Below are 15,794 nucleotides of genomic sequence, written 5' to 3'. Positions count from 1 at the left end.
AAGGGAGAAGTCTGCACTGGTGAGCAGTAATGGGGGGGCAGGGACTGTGTGATAGAGAGCACAGGACTCAGTCCTGGGGGGCACCGGGACTCTGCACATTAGGGTACAGCCGCCTCCACATGTAAGAGCTGAAGGGAGAAGTCTGCACTGGTGAGCAGTAATGGGGGGGCAGGGACTGTGTGATAGAGGGGGCAGGACTCAGTCCTGGGGGGCACCGGACTCTACACATTAGGGTACAGCCGGCTCCACATGTAAGAGCTGAAGGGAGAAGTCTGCACTGGTGAGTTGTAATGGGGGAGCAGGGACTGTGTGATAGAGAGCACAGGACTCAGTCCTGGGGGGCACCGGGACTCTGCACATTAGGGTACAGCCGCCTCCACATGTAAGAGCTGAAGGGAGAAGTCTGCACTGGTGAGCAGTAATGGGGGGGCAGGGACTGTGTGATAGAGGGGGCAGGACTCAGTCCTGGGGGGCACCGGACTCTACACATTAGGGTACAGCCGGCTCCACATGTAAGAGCTGAAGGGAGAAGTCTGCACTGGTGAGCGGTAATGGGGAGCAGGGACTGTGTGATAGAGGGGACAGGACTCAGTCCTGGGGGGCACCGGGACTCTGCACATTAGGGTACAGACGGCTCCACATGTAAGAGCTGAAGGGAGAAGTCTGCACTGGTGAGCGGTAATGGGGGAGCAGGGACTGTGTGATAGGGGGGACAGGACTCAGTCCTGGGGGGGCACCGGGACACTGCACATTAGGGTACAGCTGGCTCCACATGTAAGAGCTGAAGGGAGAAGTCTGCACTGGTGAGCGGTAATGGGGAGCAGGGACTGTGTGATAGGGGGGGACAGGACTCAGTCCTGGGGGGCACCGGACTCTGCACATTAGGGTACAGCCGGCTCCACATGTAAGAGCTGAAGGGAGAAGTTTGCACTGGTGAGCGGTAATGGGGGAGCAGGGACTGTGTGATAGAGGGGGCAGGACTCAGTCCTGGGGGGCACCGGGACTCTGCACATTAGGGCACAGCCGGCTCCACATGTAAGAGGTGAAGGGAGAAGTCTGCACTGGTGAGCGGTAATGGGGGGCAGGGACTGTGTGATAGAGGGGACAGGACTCAGTCCTGGGAGGCACCGGGACTCTGCACATTAGGGTACAGTCGGCTCCACATGTAAGAGCTGAAGGGAGAAGTCTGTACTGGTGAGCGGTAATGGGGAGCAGGGACTGTGTGATAGAGGGGACAGGACTCAGTCCTGGGGGGCACCGGGACTCTGCACATTAGGGTACAGCCGGCCCCACATGTAAGAGCTGAAGGGAGAAGTCTGCACTGGTGAGCGGTAATGGGGGAGCAGGGACTGTGTGATAGAGGGGACAGGACTCAGTCCTGGGGGGCACCGGGACTCTGCACATTAGGGTACAGCCGGCTCCACATGTAAGAGCTGAAGGGAAAAGTCTGCACTGGTGAGCGGTAATGGGGAGCAGGGACTGTGTGATAGAGGGGACAGGACTCAGTCCTGGGGGGCACCGGGACTCTGCACATTAGGGTACAGCCGGCTCCACATGTAAGAGCTGGAGGAGAAGTCTGCACTTGTGAGCGGTAATGGGGGAGCAGGGACTGTGTGATAGAGGGGACAGGACTCAGTCCTGGGGGGGCACCGGGACTCTGCACATTAGGGTACAGCCGGCTCCACATGTAAGAGCTGAAGGGAGAAGTCTGCACTGGTGAGCGGTAATGGGGGGCAGGGACTGTGTGATAGAGGGGACAGGACTCAGTCCTAGGGGGCACCGGGACTCTGCACATTAGGGTACAGCCGGCTCCACATGTAAGAGCTGAAGGGAGAAGTCTGCACTGGTGAGCGGTAATGGGGGAGCAGGGACTGTGTGATAGAGGGGACAGGACTCAGTCCTGGGGGGCACCGGGACTCTGCACATTAGGGTACAGCCGGCTCCACATGTAAGAGCTGAAGGGAGAAGTCTGCACTGGTGAGCGGTTATGGGGGGCAGGGACTGTGTGATAGAGGGGACAGGACTCAGTCCTAGGGGGCACCGGGACTCTGCACATTAGGGTACAGCCGGCTCCACATGTAAGAGGTGAAGGGAGAAGTCTGCACTGGTGAGCGGTAATGGGGGGCAGGGACTGTGTGATAGAGGGGACAGGACTCAGTCCTGGGAGGCACCGGGACTCTGCACATTAGGGTACAGCCGGCTCCACATGTAAGAGCTGAAGGGAGAAGTCTGCACTGGTGAGCGGTAATGGGGGGCAGGACTGTGTGATAGAGGGGACAGGACTCAGTCCTGGGGGGCACCGGGACTCTGCACATTAGAGTACAGCCGGCTCCACATGTAAGAGCTGAGGGGAGAAGTCTGCACTGGTGAGCGGTAATGGGGGAGCAGGGACTGTGTGATAGAGGGGACAGGACTCAGTCCTGGGGGGCACCGGGACTCTGCACATTAGGGTACAGCCGGCTCCACATGTAAGAGCTGAAGGGAAAAGTCTGCACTGGTGAGCGGTAATGGGGAGCAGGGACTGTGTGATAGAGGGGACAGGACTCAGTCCTGGGGGGCACCGGGACTCTCCACATTAGGGTACAGCCGGCTCCACATGTAAGAGCTGAAGGGAGAAGTCTGCACTGGTGAGTGGTAATGGTGGAGCAGGGACTGTGTGATAGAGGGGACAGGACTCAGTCCTGGGGGGCACCGGGACTCTGCACATTAGGATACTGCCGGCCCCACATGTAAGAGCTGAACGGAGAAGTCTGCACTGGTGAGCGGTAATGGGGGAGCAGGGGCTGTGTGATAGAGGGGACAGGACTCAGTCCTGGGGGGCACCGGGACTCTGCACATTAGGATACTGCCGGCCCCACATGTAAGAGCTGAGGGGAGAAATCTGCACTGGTGAGCGGTAATGGGGGGGCAGGGACTGTGTGATAGAGGGGACAGGACTCAGTCCTGGGGGGCACCGGGACTCTGCACATTAGGGTACAGCCGGCCCCACATGTAAGAGCTGAACGGAGAAGTCTGCACTGGTGAGCGGTAATGGGGGGGCAGGGACTGTGTGATAGAGGGGACAGGACTCAGTCCTGGGGGGCACCGGGACTCTGCACATTAGGGTACAGCCGGCTCCACATGTAAGAGCTGAAGGGAGAAGTCTGCACTGGTGAGTGGTAATGGGGGAGCAGGGACTGTGTGATAGAGGGGACAGGACTCAGTCCTGGGGGGCACCGGGACTCTGCACATTAGGGTACAGCCGGCTCCACATGTAAGAGCTGAAGGGAGAAGTCTGCAATGGTGAGCGGTAATGGGGGGGCAGGGACTGTGTGATAGAGGGGACAGGACTCAGTCCTGGGGGGCACCGGGACTCTGCACATTAGGGTACAGCCGACTCCACATGTAAGAGCTGGAGGGAGAAGTCTGCACTGGTGAGCGGTAATGGGGGAGCAGGGACTGTGTGATAGAGGGGACAGGACTCTGCACATGAGGGTACAGCCGGCTCCACATGTAAGAGCTGAAGGGAGAAGTCTGCACTGCTGAGCGGTAATGGGGGAGCAGGGACTGTGTGATAGAGGGGACAGGACTCAGTCCTGGGGGGCACCGGGACTCTGCACATTAGGGTATTATAGGCTGAACTGGATGGACAAATGTCTTTTTTCGGCCTTACTAACTATGTTACTATGTTACTATGTTAGGGTACAGCCGGCTCCACATGTAAGAGCTGAAGGGAGAAGTCTGCACTGGTGAGCGGTAATGGGGGGCAGGGACTGTGTGATAGAGGGGACAGGACTCAGTCCTGGGGGGCACCGGGACTCTGCACATTAGGGTACAGCCGGCTCCACATGTAAGAGCTGAAGGGAGAAGTCTGCACTGGTGAGCGGTAAAGGGGGGCAGGGACTGTGTGATAGAGGGGACAGGACTCAGTCCTGGGGGGCACCGGGACTCTGCACATTAGGGTACAGCCGCCTCCACATGTAAGAGCTGAAGGGAGAAGTCTGCACTGGTGAGCGGTAATGGGGGAGCAGGGACTGTGTGATAGAGGGGACAGGACTCAGTCCTGGGGGGGCACAGGGACTCTGCACATTAGGGTACAGTTGGCCCTGGAACTCTGGTCATAACTCTGGAACGCTTCAATGGATCCCACTGATTCTGAGATTTATTTTTTTTTCAGTGATGTATTGTACTTCATGATAGTGGTAAAATTTCAACGATGCCCCATATGTGGGGTACAGCTGTGCTCTGCTTTACGGCCGGCCGGCCCTGACACAGTGCAGGGAAGCTGATGCCGGGGGACAGACACCGGAATGTAAGTATGTACTGTTTTTTTTTTTTAACTTTTACAATGGTAACCAGGGTAAACATCGGGTTACTAAGCGCGGCCCTGCGCTTAGTAACCCGATGTTTACCCTGGTTACCCGGGGACTTCGGCATCGTTGGTCGCTGGAGACCTGTCTGTGTGACAGCTCTCCAGCGACCACACAATGACCTAAACAGCGACGCTGCAGCGATCGGCATCGTTGTCTATATCGCTGTAGCGTCGCTAAATGTGACGGTACCTTTACTGCGATCTTTGGGAGGCAGAATTCTTTGTGAACAATTTGTTTATATTTTTTTACACAGTTCCTTGTGCATATAAGTGATTAGACAACTTTATTCTTTGGATCGGTGCGATTACAGTGACAGTAGATTTAAGTCGATTTTTAGGTTTGGTTGCGGTCATTCTCTGAGAGACGCTTTTATTGCGCATCGCCATATTTAGACAGCTATAATCTCTCCATATTTCGGCCGACAGTCATGTGAGGGCTTGTTTTTTGTAGGAAGAATTGACATTTTCAGGCACATGTCTTTTATTGATCGCTTTCTATTCTGAGTTTTGTGATGTAGAATAAACAAAACAATAGCAATTCGGGAACTGTGTTTTTTTTTTTTCTTTTTTTTTTTTTTCAATACCGTTCCATGTGTGGTAAAATTAATAAGGTAGCATTATTTTTTGGGTCAGTACAATTACAGAGATACCACATTTATTTTATGTTTTGGCGCTTTTACACAATAAAAACATATTTTATAAAAAAGATTATTTTTGCATCGCTTTATTCTGAAAGCTAACTTTTTTATTTTTCCGCTGAAAGAGCTTCGTGGGGGATTGTTTTTTGCGGGAAAAGATGACATTTTCAGCTATTCCATTTCTATTTACATTGGTCTTTTTTATCATGTTTTATTGCACTGTTTATCATCATACTGCCGAACAAAGCATAGTTTTTTGCCTCCTGACTTTTTTTTTTTTTTTTACGGCGTTCACTGAAAGGGGTTACCTAGTGGGACAGTTTTATAGGTCGGGTTGTTCTGGGCATGGCGATTCCAAATATATACTTTTTGTTGTATGTAAATAAAGCTATTTATTGGAATAAATATTTTCTATTTTTTGTTCTTTATTGGGGATTTATCACTAAACAGAAGAACATCCAGCTCAACAAACTTGGGAACAAACTTCTTTCTTTATTCACTGAAAGTGCTCAGTAGAAGATACCGAATCAGCGATGTATGTTACATGGTGTGCGACATCGATGCGTTTCCGGTGACTGCCCACCCATAATCATGACCAATTTTTTAAGTATTTTTACATTTTGTAATAACTTTTGTTTTTAAACTTTTTTTTACTTTGTCCCTGGATGTAACATCACTATATAGTAGCAGATTGCTGATCTGATACTCTACAATGCTTCTGCACTGCAGAACATCAGAGCAGTGTCTGACAGGCAGGGGTGGAGGGGGAGTGTCAGCTCCTGCTCTTAGCAGATGCTCACATGCCACCTTCCCTGAAGGACTCCTCAGTCATCTTGTGGCCGGTGGTTTCCAAGGAGGTCATCAGCACAATGCAATCGCATTGCGTCTTTTTGATGGAACCATATAGGGAGCCCACTCCCTATGCGATGCTGCTCGATGTCACTGTTGACAGCGGTATCAGAGGAATTAAATGTCCACGATGGGTGCTAGCACTAATCGTGGGCATTGCTGGAGGATGTCAGCTTTCACATGGAGCGGACACCCACAGCCAATTGCCGAGGTGCTCAGCGTTAGTCTGTGCGATGGCTGCACCGTATATATACCTCTTTGCTGGAACACAGTACCTGCAGAGCAGTATATGTATAGCGCATGTCGGGAATGGGTTAATTGAAAAAAAAAAATAAAACTGTCCCCCACAATAACCCTATTTTACCCATTTATTAACCGGAAAATATAAAATCAAAGTAATCCTTAGCTGTCCGTTGATGATCCATACTGCTGATGTCCCATGACGATCCAGATGGTTTGGTGAGCGGTGAGATGAGTGATGCAACCTCACGCTGAGCGTGAGGACGTGGCTGGGTGTAACCGCTGGTTACATCATTAAGGTTACCGCCGGTCACCCCACTCCGTGTTTTTTATTTATTTAAATAATAAATACAAGTGAAAAAAATAAGCATGCTAAACACTGTGACATCCCCGCCCTCATCATGGGAGACTTTAACATCCCCATCAGTGATCCCCTCTCCAAATCTGCCTCTCATCTTCTTTCTCTAATTTCTTCATTCGGCCTCTCACAGTTTGCTAATTCTCCTACGAAGAATTGTCTCCTCACCCAGGACACCCCCACTAAGTTACAAACTTATCGTAATACACGTACCATTAATACCCAGCAGCTTATGGACAATCTCCACACATCTTTAGCCACCATCTCCTCCCTCTCCTGCCCAGACTTAGGCCATGTTCACACAGTGCGTTTTTTACTGCGGAACCGCAGCGTTTTTGCCGCTGCGGTTCCGTAGCTGTTTTCCATGCAGGGTACAGTACAATGTACCCTATGGAAAACAGGAACCACTGTGCACATGATCCTGAATTTAAAAAAAAAAAGCCGCGCTGAATAGCCGCGGTAAAAAAGAAGGAGCATGTCACTTCTTTTTTCGGAGCCGCAGCGGTTCTGCACCCATAGACCTCCATTGTGAGGTCAAACCCGCAGTAAAACCCGCAGATCAAAAATTTATCTGCGGGTTTTATTGCGGTTTGTAGTGCAGAACCGCTGCAGCAGGAAGTGCGGGGAGCGGGCGGAAGTGCGTGGGCGGAGTGTGGCTGCCCCGATCCCACCCCCCCATGCTCCGATGCCACCCCCCCGTGCTCCGATGCCACCCCCGTGCTCCGATGCCCCCCCACCCCGTGCTCCGATGCCCCCCCCCCCCCGTGCCCTAATCTCCCCCCCTTATACTTACCCGGCCTCCCGGTGTTCGTCCGGCCGTCTTCTCCCTGGGTGCCGCCATCTTGCAAAATGGCGGGCGCATGCGCAGTGCGCCCGCCGAATCTGCCAGCCGGCAGATTCGTTCCAAAGTGCATTTTGATCACTGAGAGAGGTTATATCTCAGTGATCAAAATAAAAAAATAGTAAATGACACACCCCCCCCCCCCCCCCTTAGTCACCCCCATAGGTAGGGACAATAAAAAAATTAAGAATTTTTTTTTTTCTCCACTAAGGTTAGAATAGGGGTAGGGTATTTTCAGCCATTTTAACCCTTAAAAACTTCCTAGAAAACACACAGACTCTGCATAGAAAACTGCATAAAAAAGGATCAAAAAACGCACCAAAAAAGCACCAAAAAAAGGACCTGCGTTTTCTGCCAAGAGCTGCGGTTTCAGTCCTGAAAAAAAAAAAAAGGATGGAAATCAGGAACGTGTGAACATACCCTTAGTATTGTCACACTTCAATAATACACTGAAGAACGCCCTAGATGAAGCAGCACCTTCCTCATGCAGAAAGACCTGACAGACAACGGCAGTCTTGGCGCTCAAGGTTGCTCAAGGTGTGCAGAGCGGCAGTGGAGAAAATCTCTTAGCAGAAGACTTCATCCACACTGATACCTAGCCCCGACCTATTCAAGCGCGCTTTGAAAACCCATCTCTTCAAACAAGCCTACCACATCAACTACTCAGTAAACTAACTTTGCCCTGTTCCCTCCTTCCAAATATTATTCTGAATCTGCACCCTACTATTCATCTGCCTCCACACCCTCCATGCACATGATAACTGCACTTGATACTTGACTATTGCACTTAAACACACGGGCTGGGCTGATGACCGGATCATGCAGCTTTATATGAAAATCTCTATTTATTATAATTGCCAGACCTGAAATAACAAGCACTTTTTACCTATTGTGTTCCCCCATTTCCTTTAGCTTGCAAGTAGGGACCTCACCCCTAATGTCACAGTTTAAATTCTCTTGTATTGAATTTATTGTCTGTACATGTCCCTGCTTAATTGTAAAGTGCTGCGGAATATGTTGGCGCTATATAAATAAAAATTATATCACACTTACTATCTATCTACTTATCTATCGTGTTCCTCATTGCTATGTACCTGTAGCTTTGAACATCTGTAATAGATTAAACTCTTTAATTTCTATGCTGCATTTCATTCCATATGTGTCACTCTGACAAATGGATGTCATACTTATGTCACATATGTACACACTGATGGGAAATGGACCACAGATCACACCAGTTTTTTTTCCCAGTACACGAATCACCAGGATATGTGAAGGTGGATCATTATGATGTTACATCGTCATCTTCTTCCCATTCAGGTCCCTACAATATTGGATCCTCTCAGTGGAGATCTTCTATATAAGAGAAATCTCCTGAGTGACCCTACAAGGATGGATAGGGACAGGGACAAGATGGCGGAGAGGATATTACACCTCACCCTAGAGATCCTCTTCCGGCTTACTGGAGAGGTGAGAGATTCTGATGACGTCACATTACATCATTCTTATCTATGGGAATAACAGATGGACAGAACTGGAGAGGTGAGGACTCTGGAAATGTCTGTAGTGAGATTTATTAATGTGTCTCTCCATAACCAGGATTACACAGTAGTGAAGAAGACCTCTAGGGAGCGCTGTCAGGCCCCTGTGTCTGAGGGATGGGGAAGACCCCTGAGCCCAATCACGGGACCTCCACCTCATGACCTGATACATGAGGACATCAATGACCAGAATCTCCTAGAACTCGCCTACAAGATGATTGAGCTGCTGACTAGAGAGGTGACACTGCTGGGAATGCTGGGACATTATACAGTAATGCTATGAAGGGATCGGGGGGATAACGGTATTATTGTATGTGACAGGTTCCTATAAGGTGTCAGGATGTCACCGTCCATTTTTCCATTGAGGAGTGGGAGTATTTAGAAGGACACAAAGATCTTTACAAGGACTTTGTGATGGAGTTAGCTCAGCCCCTCACATCACCAGGTAATAGACAGGACTAAATATACACAGTGTATATTTATCTATATGTAAAGAATGAACTCCCTGTATGTGTTTCCTCCAGTTCTATCCAGTGAGAGGACAACACCAGAGAGATGTCCCCGTCCTCTTCTTCTACTCAAATGTAAACAAGAAGATCCCAATGTTCCTCAGGATCAGCAGGTAGATGGAGAGATCTCATGGCACCTTCTCTACTTTGATGTGTAGAAGGCTGTGAAGTTCTTTTGTTTAGTCTTGTTTTATCCCCCAGTATTCTGCACTGAATGAACAATTTATTAGAAATCCTTTCACATTCCCATCTGAAACTTACTAGACTCTGTCCATTAGCATTCAACCTGCTCTACATAAGACATCTAAATTCTAGTGGAAAAAGGCACCAGATGCTATAGCCCACTAGTGTTTAGTCACAGCTATATATAGTGTGCTGCTCTGCAGGTGTAGGCATGCAGAGATTCTTCATTACTGGGCGCAGGCGCCAGTAACTTTATGCTGATGCTATTTAGCTGTCTAGGGAAAACCTGTATGTATGTCTGTATGCAACTATTTTTGGATTGTGTGTTATACCAGAGGCAGGACGGGGCCATGACTGCATGTAGTGATCATGTGACGCCGGTAACAGCTCCGGAGGTTTCTTATATGGGATCTTTATGATGTTACATCGTTATCTTCTCCCCATTCAGGTCCCTACAATATCGTATCCTCTCAGTGGAGATCTTCTATATAAGAGAATTCTCCTGAGTGACCCTACAAGGATGGATAGGGACAGGGACAAGATGGCAGAGAGGATATTACACCTCACCCTAGAGATCCTCTTCCGGCTTACTGGAGAGGTGAGAGATTCTGATGACGTCACATTACATCATTCTTATCTATGGGAATAACAGACGGACAGAGCTGGAGAGGTGAGGACTCTGGAATGTCTGTAGTGAGGTTTATTAATGTGTCTCTCCATAACCAGGATTACACAGTAGTGAAGAAGACCTCTAGTGAGCGCTGTCAGGCCCCTGTGTCTGAGGGATGGGGAGGACCCCTGAGCCCAATCACAGGGCCTCCACCTCACCCCCTGATACATGAGGATATCATTAACCAGAAGATCCTAGAACTCACCTACAAGATGATTGAGCTGCTGACTGGAGAGGTGACATTGCTGGGAATGCTGGGACATTATACAGTAACGCTATGGAGGAATCGGGGGATGACGGTATCATTGTATGTGTCAGGTTCCTATAAGGTGTCAGGATGTCACCTTCTATTTCTCTATGGAGGAGTGGGGGTATTTAGAAGGACACAAAGATCTGTACAAAGACGTCATGATGGAGGTTCCCCAGCCCTTCACATCACCAGGTAATAGGGCTAAATACGCACGGCCTATAATTATCTGTATGTAAAGAATGAATTCAGTCCTGTATGTCTTTCCTCCAGGTCTATCCAGTAAGAGGACAACACCAGAGAGATGTCCCCGTCCTCTTCTTCCACAGGACTGTAAACAAGAAGATCCCAATGTTCCCCTGGATCATCAGGTAGATGGAGAGAAGGTGTAGAAGGCTGTGAAAGTCTTGTGCCCGGTGTTGTTTTATCCACTAGTAGTTTACACATTGAACGGCCAATTTATTACGACACTTTCACACTCCTACCTGAAACCAGTTAGACATGTGACCAAGGAGTACAGTATAAAGGTGCAGTCAGATGGCTGTATAAATCGGGGTGAGATCAAAATGCTGTGCATGTGCTGGCTGGTAACTCTCTGAACCGGAGTGTGACAGCTGCATACATATCGCTGTCACTGTCGGGTTGGGAGAGACGCCGACCAGTTCATGCACTGCTTTCCGATCTCAATCTGATTTATACGTCTGTCTGTGTGACTGTGCCGTAAATCATCGTGATCGGTTTTCAGAATGGCAACATTGAGCAATCTGAATTATTTCGAACACTGTCACAGCACAAGTATTTTAAAAAGTGACAAACTTATGTTTTGTTTTTTTACATGCAATGATGTCACGAGTATACTGATGAATGATGGGATATGTGATGAATGAGAAATATTCAAGTTGTTATCCGAGCACGCTCGTGTGCTGACAGTATCTTCGTGCACGTATACTATGCTTCAGGTACCATGACATGTCTCTCTGCTGTTCGACCGCTGCAACACAAGTAGGGATTGCATGTTTGTTAGGCCGTTTTCCTTTTTATCTAGATTGCTTTTTCAAAAATCCAACAAATAGATTGGATTTTGTTTGATCGTTGTTGTTTTTCCAAATCATCTCACCAAACATCTTCATCTGTGTGTGACTCTTACAATTTTTGTTTTAGGGTAAATATTTGACCCATATTAATACTTCAGAGACATATGTGAAGGGTGATGAGCGGTGTAAAGAGGAGATTCCTACAGATAACCACACAGGTGAGTAGTGACCACTAAATACATAGCGGTCACAGGTTTTACTCACTGGTTTGTAGAATAACTATAGCAAGATGTTCAATTTTTGGGGGGTATTAGTGGGGTAAGAGATGCTGAATTCATTAGGATGTGCGTGACACTTAGTCAATTTGTCACATCATCTCAATGGCTCAAGTTAGGACCAGACTGGAGCAGCATTTCTTAGGTGTCACGGTACTGTTCCACGATTTCTCGGTGAAAGGAGCTCCTTCCCCATCCTTCACACTAGCGAGCGCCTTAGTCTATATGTCCCCGGATTACGGTGGAGATGCTGGGGTCACATGCCTTGCTGTGCTCCTGACTTACCCTTATCTGTTCCCTCCCCCACCCAAGAAGGTGTGAGGCTCAGGTTTATAGGATTATGCTAACCAGAGAGACCAGGGAGAACACACAGAGATGAATGAAAACTGCAATCATACAAAATACACTTGCCAAACAGAGTGGAACACGGGAGAGTAATGTAGGTGAAACCGATTAGAATGAACATGCAAACCAACTCCACTCAGAAAACTCCAGAACAAAAATCTCCAAACAATGAACAACTACTCCAACTTGCCAGTGGCAAGCATATATTAGAGGGGAGTGTCCAACACAGAACAGCTGAGGCAATTCATGATGGAGAGCTTCAGAAGATTAAGTGACTTGAATAACCCCTTCATGACCCAGCCTATTTTGACCTTAATGACCTGGCCGTTTTTTGCAATTCTGACCAGTGTCCCATTGAGGTAATAACTCAGGAACGCTTCAACGGATCGTAGCGGTTCTGAGATTGTTTTTTCATGACATATTGGGCTTCATGTTAGTGGTAAATTAAGGTCAATAAATTCTGTGTTTATTTGTGATAAAAACGGAAATTTGGCGAAAATTTTGAAAATTTCGCAATTTTCACATTTTGAATTTTTATTCTGTTAAACCAGAGAGTTATGTGACACAAAATAGTTAATAAGTAACATTTCCCACATGTATACTTTACATCAGCACAATTTTGGAAACAAAATCTTTTTTTTGCTAGGAAGTTATAAAGGTTAAAATTTGACCAGCGATTTCTCATTTTTACAACGAAATTTATAAAACCATTTTTTTTAAGGACCACCTCATATTTGAAGTCAGTTTGAGGGGTCTATAGGGCTGAAAATCCCCAAAAGTGACACCATTCTAAAAACTGCACCCCTCAAGGTGCACAAAACCACATTCAAGAAGTTTATTAACCCTTCAGTTGCTTCACAGCAGCAGAAGCAACATGGAAGGAAAAAATGAACATTTAACTTTTTAGTCACAAAAATTATCTTTTAGCAACAATTTTTTTATTTTCCCAATGGTAAAAGGAGAAACTGAACCACGAAAGTTGTTGTCCAATTTGTCCTGAGTGCGCTGATACCTCATATGTGGGGGTAAACCACTGTTTGGGTGCAGGGCTTGGAAGGGAAGGAGCGCCATTTGACTTTTTGAATGAAAAATTCTCCATCGTTAGCGGACACCATGTCGCGTTTGGAGAGCCCCTGTGTGCCTCTAAACATTGGAGCTCCCCCACAAGTGACCCCATTTTGGAAACTAGACCCCCCAAGGAACTTATCTAGATGCATTTTAAACCCCCAGGTGCTTCACAGAAGTTTATAACGCAGAGCCATGAAACTAAAAAAAATTTTTTCGTTCCTCAAAAATGATTTTTTAGCCTGGAATTTCCTATTTTGCCAAGGGTAATAGGAGAAATTGGACCCCAAATGTTGTTGTCCAGTTTGTCCTCAGTACGCTGATACCCCATATGTGGGGGTAAACCACTGTTTGGGTGTACGGCAGGGCTCGGAAGGGAAGGCATGCCATTTGGCTTTTTAAATGGAAAATTAGCTCCAATCATTAGCGGACACCATGTCACGTTTGGAGAGCCCCTGTGTGCCTAAACATTGGAGATCCCCCACAAATGACCCCATTTTGGAAACTAGACCCCCAAAGGAACTAATCTAGATGTGTAGTGAGCACTTTGAACCCCCAAGTGCTTCACAGAAGTTTATAACGCAGAGCCATGAAAAAAAAATAAAATTATTTTCTCAAAAATGACTTTTTAGCCCCCAATTTTTTATTTTCCCAAGGGTTACAGGAGAAATTTGACCCCAAAAGTTGTTGTCCAGTTTCTCCTGAGTACGCTGATTCCCCATGTGTGGGGGTAAACCACTGTTTGGGCACACGTCGGGGCTCAGAAGGGAAGTAGTGACTTTTGAAATGCAGACTTTGATGGAATGGTCTGCGGGCATCACGTTGCGTTTGCAGAGCCCCTGGTGTGCCTAAACAGTAGAAACCCCCCCTCCCACAAGTGACCCCATTTTAGAAACTAGTCCCCCCCAAGGAACTTATCTAGATATGTGGTGAGCACTTTGAACCCCCAAGTGTTTCACAGACGTTTACAACGCAGAGCCGTGAAAATAAAAAATCATTTTTCTTTCCTCAAAAATGATGTTTTAGCAAGCAATTTTTTATTTTCACAAGGGTAACAGGAGAAATTGGACCCCAGTAATTGTTGCGCAGTTTATCCTGAGTATGCAGGTACCCCATATGTGGGAGTAAACCACTGTTTGGGCACACGTCGGGGCTCGGAAGTGAGGGAGCACCATTTGACTTTTTGAATACAAGATTGGCTGGAATCAATGGTGGCGCCATGTTGCGTTTGTGCCTGTCCCTGATGTGCCTAAACAGTGGAAACCCCTCAATTCTACCTCCAACACTAACCCCCCCCACACCGCTAACCCTAATCCCAACTGTAGCCATAACCCTAATCACAAACCTAACCACATCCCTAATTCCAACCCTAAAACTAAGGCTATGTGCCCACGTTGCGGATTCGTGAGATTTTTCAGAAACATTTTTGAAAAATCCGCAGGTAAAAGGCACTGCATTTCACCTGCGGATTTTACCGCGGATTTCCAGTGTTTTTTGTGCGGATTTCACCTGCGGATTCCTATTGAGGAACAGGTGTAAAACGCTGCGGAATCCGCACAAAGAATTGACATGCTGCAGAAAATACAACGCAGCGTTTCTGCGCTGTATTTTCCGCACCATGGGCACAGCAGATTTGGTTTTCCATAGGTTTACATGGTACTGTAAACCTGATGGAACACTGCTGCGAATCCGCAGCGGCCAATCCGCTGCGGATCCGCAGCAAAATCCGCACTGTGTGCACATAGCCTAATTCAAAAGGTATGTGCACACGCTGCGGATCCGCAGCAGCTTCCCATGAGTTTACAGTTCAATGTAAACCTATGGGAAACAAAAATCGCTGTACACATGCTGCAGAAAAACTGCACTAAAACGCAGCGGTTTACATTCCGCAGCATGTCACTTCTTTCTGCGGATTCCGCAGCGGTTTTACAACTGCTCCAATAGAAAATCACAGTTGTAAAACCGCAGTGAAATGCGCAGAAAATCCGCGGTAAATCCGCTGCGGAAAAATCCGCAGAGGATCAGAATACATGTGTACATACCGAAACCCTAACCCTAACCCTAGTTCTAACCCCAACCTTAGTGGAAAAAAAAAAAATGTCTTTATTTTATTATTGTCCCTACCTATGGGGTTGACAAAGGGGAGGGGGTCATTTACTATTTTTTTATTTTTTTTATTTTGATCACTGTTATAGGTTTTATCACAGTGATCAAAATGCACATTGGAACGAATCTGCCTGCAGGCAGATTCGGCGGGCGCACTGCGCATGCACCCACCATTTTGGAAGATGGCAGCGCCCATGGAGAAGACGGACGGACCCCGGGAGGCTCGGTAAGTATGATGGGGTGGGGGGGGGGAGCACGGGGCGGGGGGTTATGGTGGATCGGAGCGCGGGGGTTGTGGATTGGAGCACGGGAGGGGGGGGGGGGGTGGATTGGGGCATGGTGGGGTGGATTGGAGCACGGGTGGGGGGGTGGATTGGGGCATGGTGGGGTGGATTGGAGCACGGGGGTGGATCGGAGTGCACAGGGGGTGGGATTGGAGCACAGGGGGTGGGATTGGAGCACGGGGGGAGCGGACAGGAGGACAGAGGGGAGCGGAGCAGTGTACAGGACTGATCAAAGGACTGGGGGGGATCGGTGGCGGT

The 15,794-nt window shown here is 48.1% G+C and overlaps 1 protein-coding gene across 4 annotated transcripts in view; it reads left to right on the top strand.

Annotated features, from left to right (window-relative positions):
• Positions 1-15,794, top strand: part of LOC138664133 (zinc finger protein 665-like) — a 104,998-nt gene that overhangs the window by 31,615 nt on the left and 57,589 nt on the right. For 2 of the 4 annotated variants that reach the window (XM_069750570.1, XM_069750569.1), the window contains exons 2-10: positions 8,598-8,747; positions 8,877-9,056; positions 9,140-9,263; positions 9,343-9,440; positions 9,959-10,108; positions 10,237-10,416; positions 10,499-10,622; positions 10,701-10,798; positions 11,589-11,679. In XM_069750570.1, coding sequence (XP_069606671.1) covers positions 8,670-8,747; positions 8,877-9,056; positions 9,140-9,263; positions 9,343-9,440; positions 9,959-10,108; positions 10,237-10,416; positions 10,499-10,622; positions 10,701-10,798; positions 11,589-11,679 — 1,123 coding nt within the window. In that variant the 5' untranslated portion in view covers positions 8,598-8,669. The remainder of the gene's footprint in view (positions 1-8,597; positions 8,748-8,876; positions 9,057-9,139; positions 9,264-9,342; positions 9,441-9,958; positions 10,109-10,236; positions 10,417-10,498; positions 10,623-10,700; positions 10,799-11,588; positions 11,680-15,794) is intronic. The other 2 variants (XM_069750571.1, XM_069750572.1) reach the window with 2 other exon arrangements.

The sequence above is a fragment of the Ranitomeya imitator genome, chromosome 2 (assembly GCF_032444005.1).
Source record: "Ranitomeya imitator isolate aRanImi1 chromosome 2, aRanImi1.pri, whole genome shotgun sequence".
Taxonomy (NCBI): Eukaryota; Metazoa; Chordata; class Amphibia; order Anura; family Dendrobatidae; genus Ranitomeya; species Ranitomeya imitator.
The sequence above is the reverse complement of the archived record's forward strand: the minus strand, read 5'-3'. Positions and strand labels throughout refer to the sequence as shown.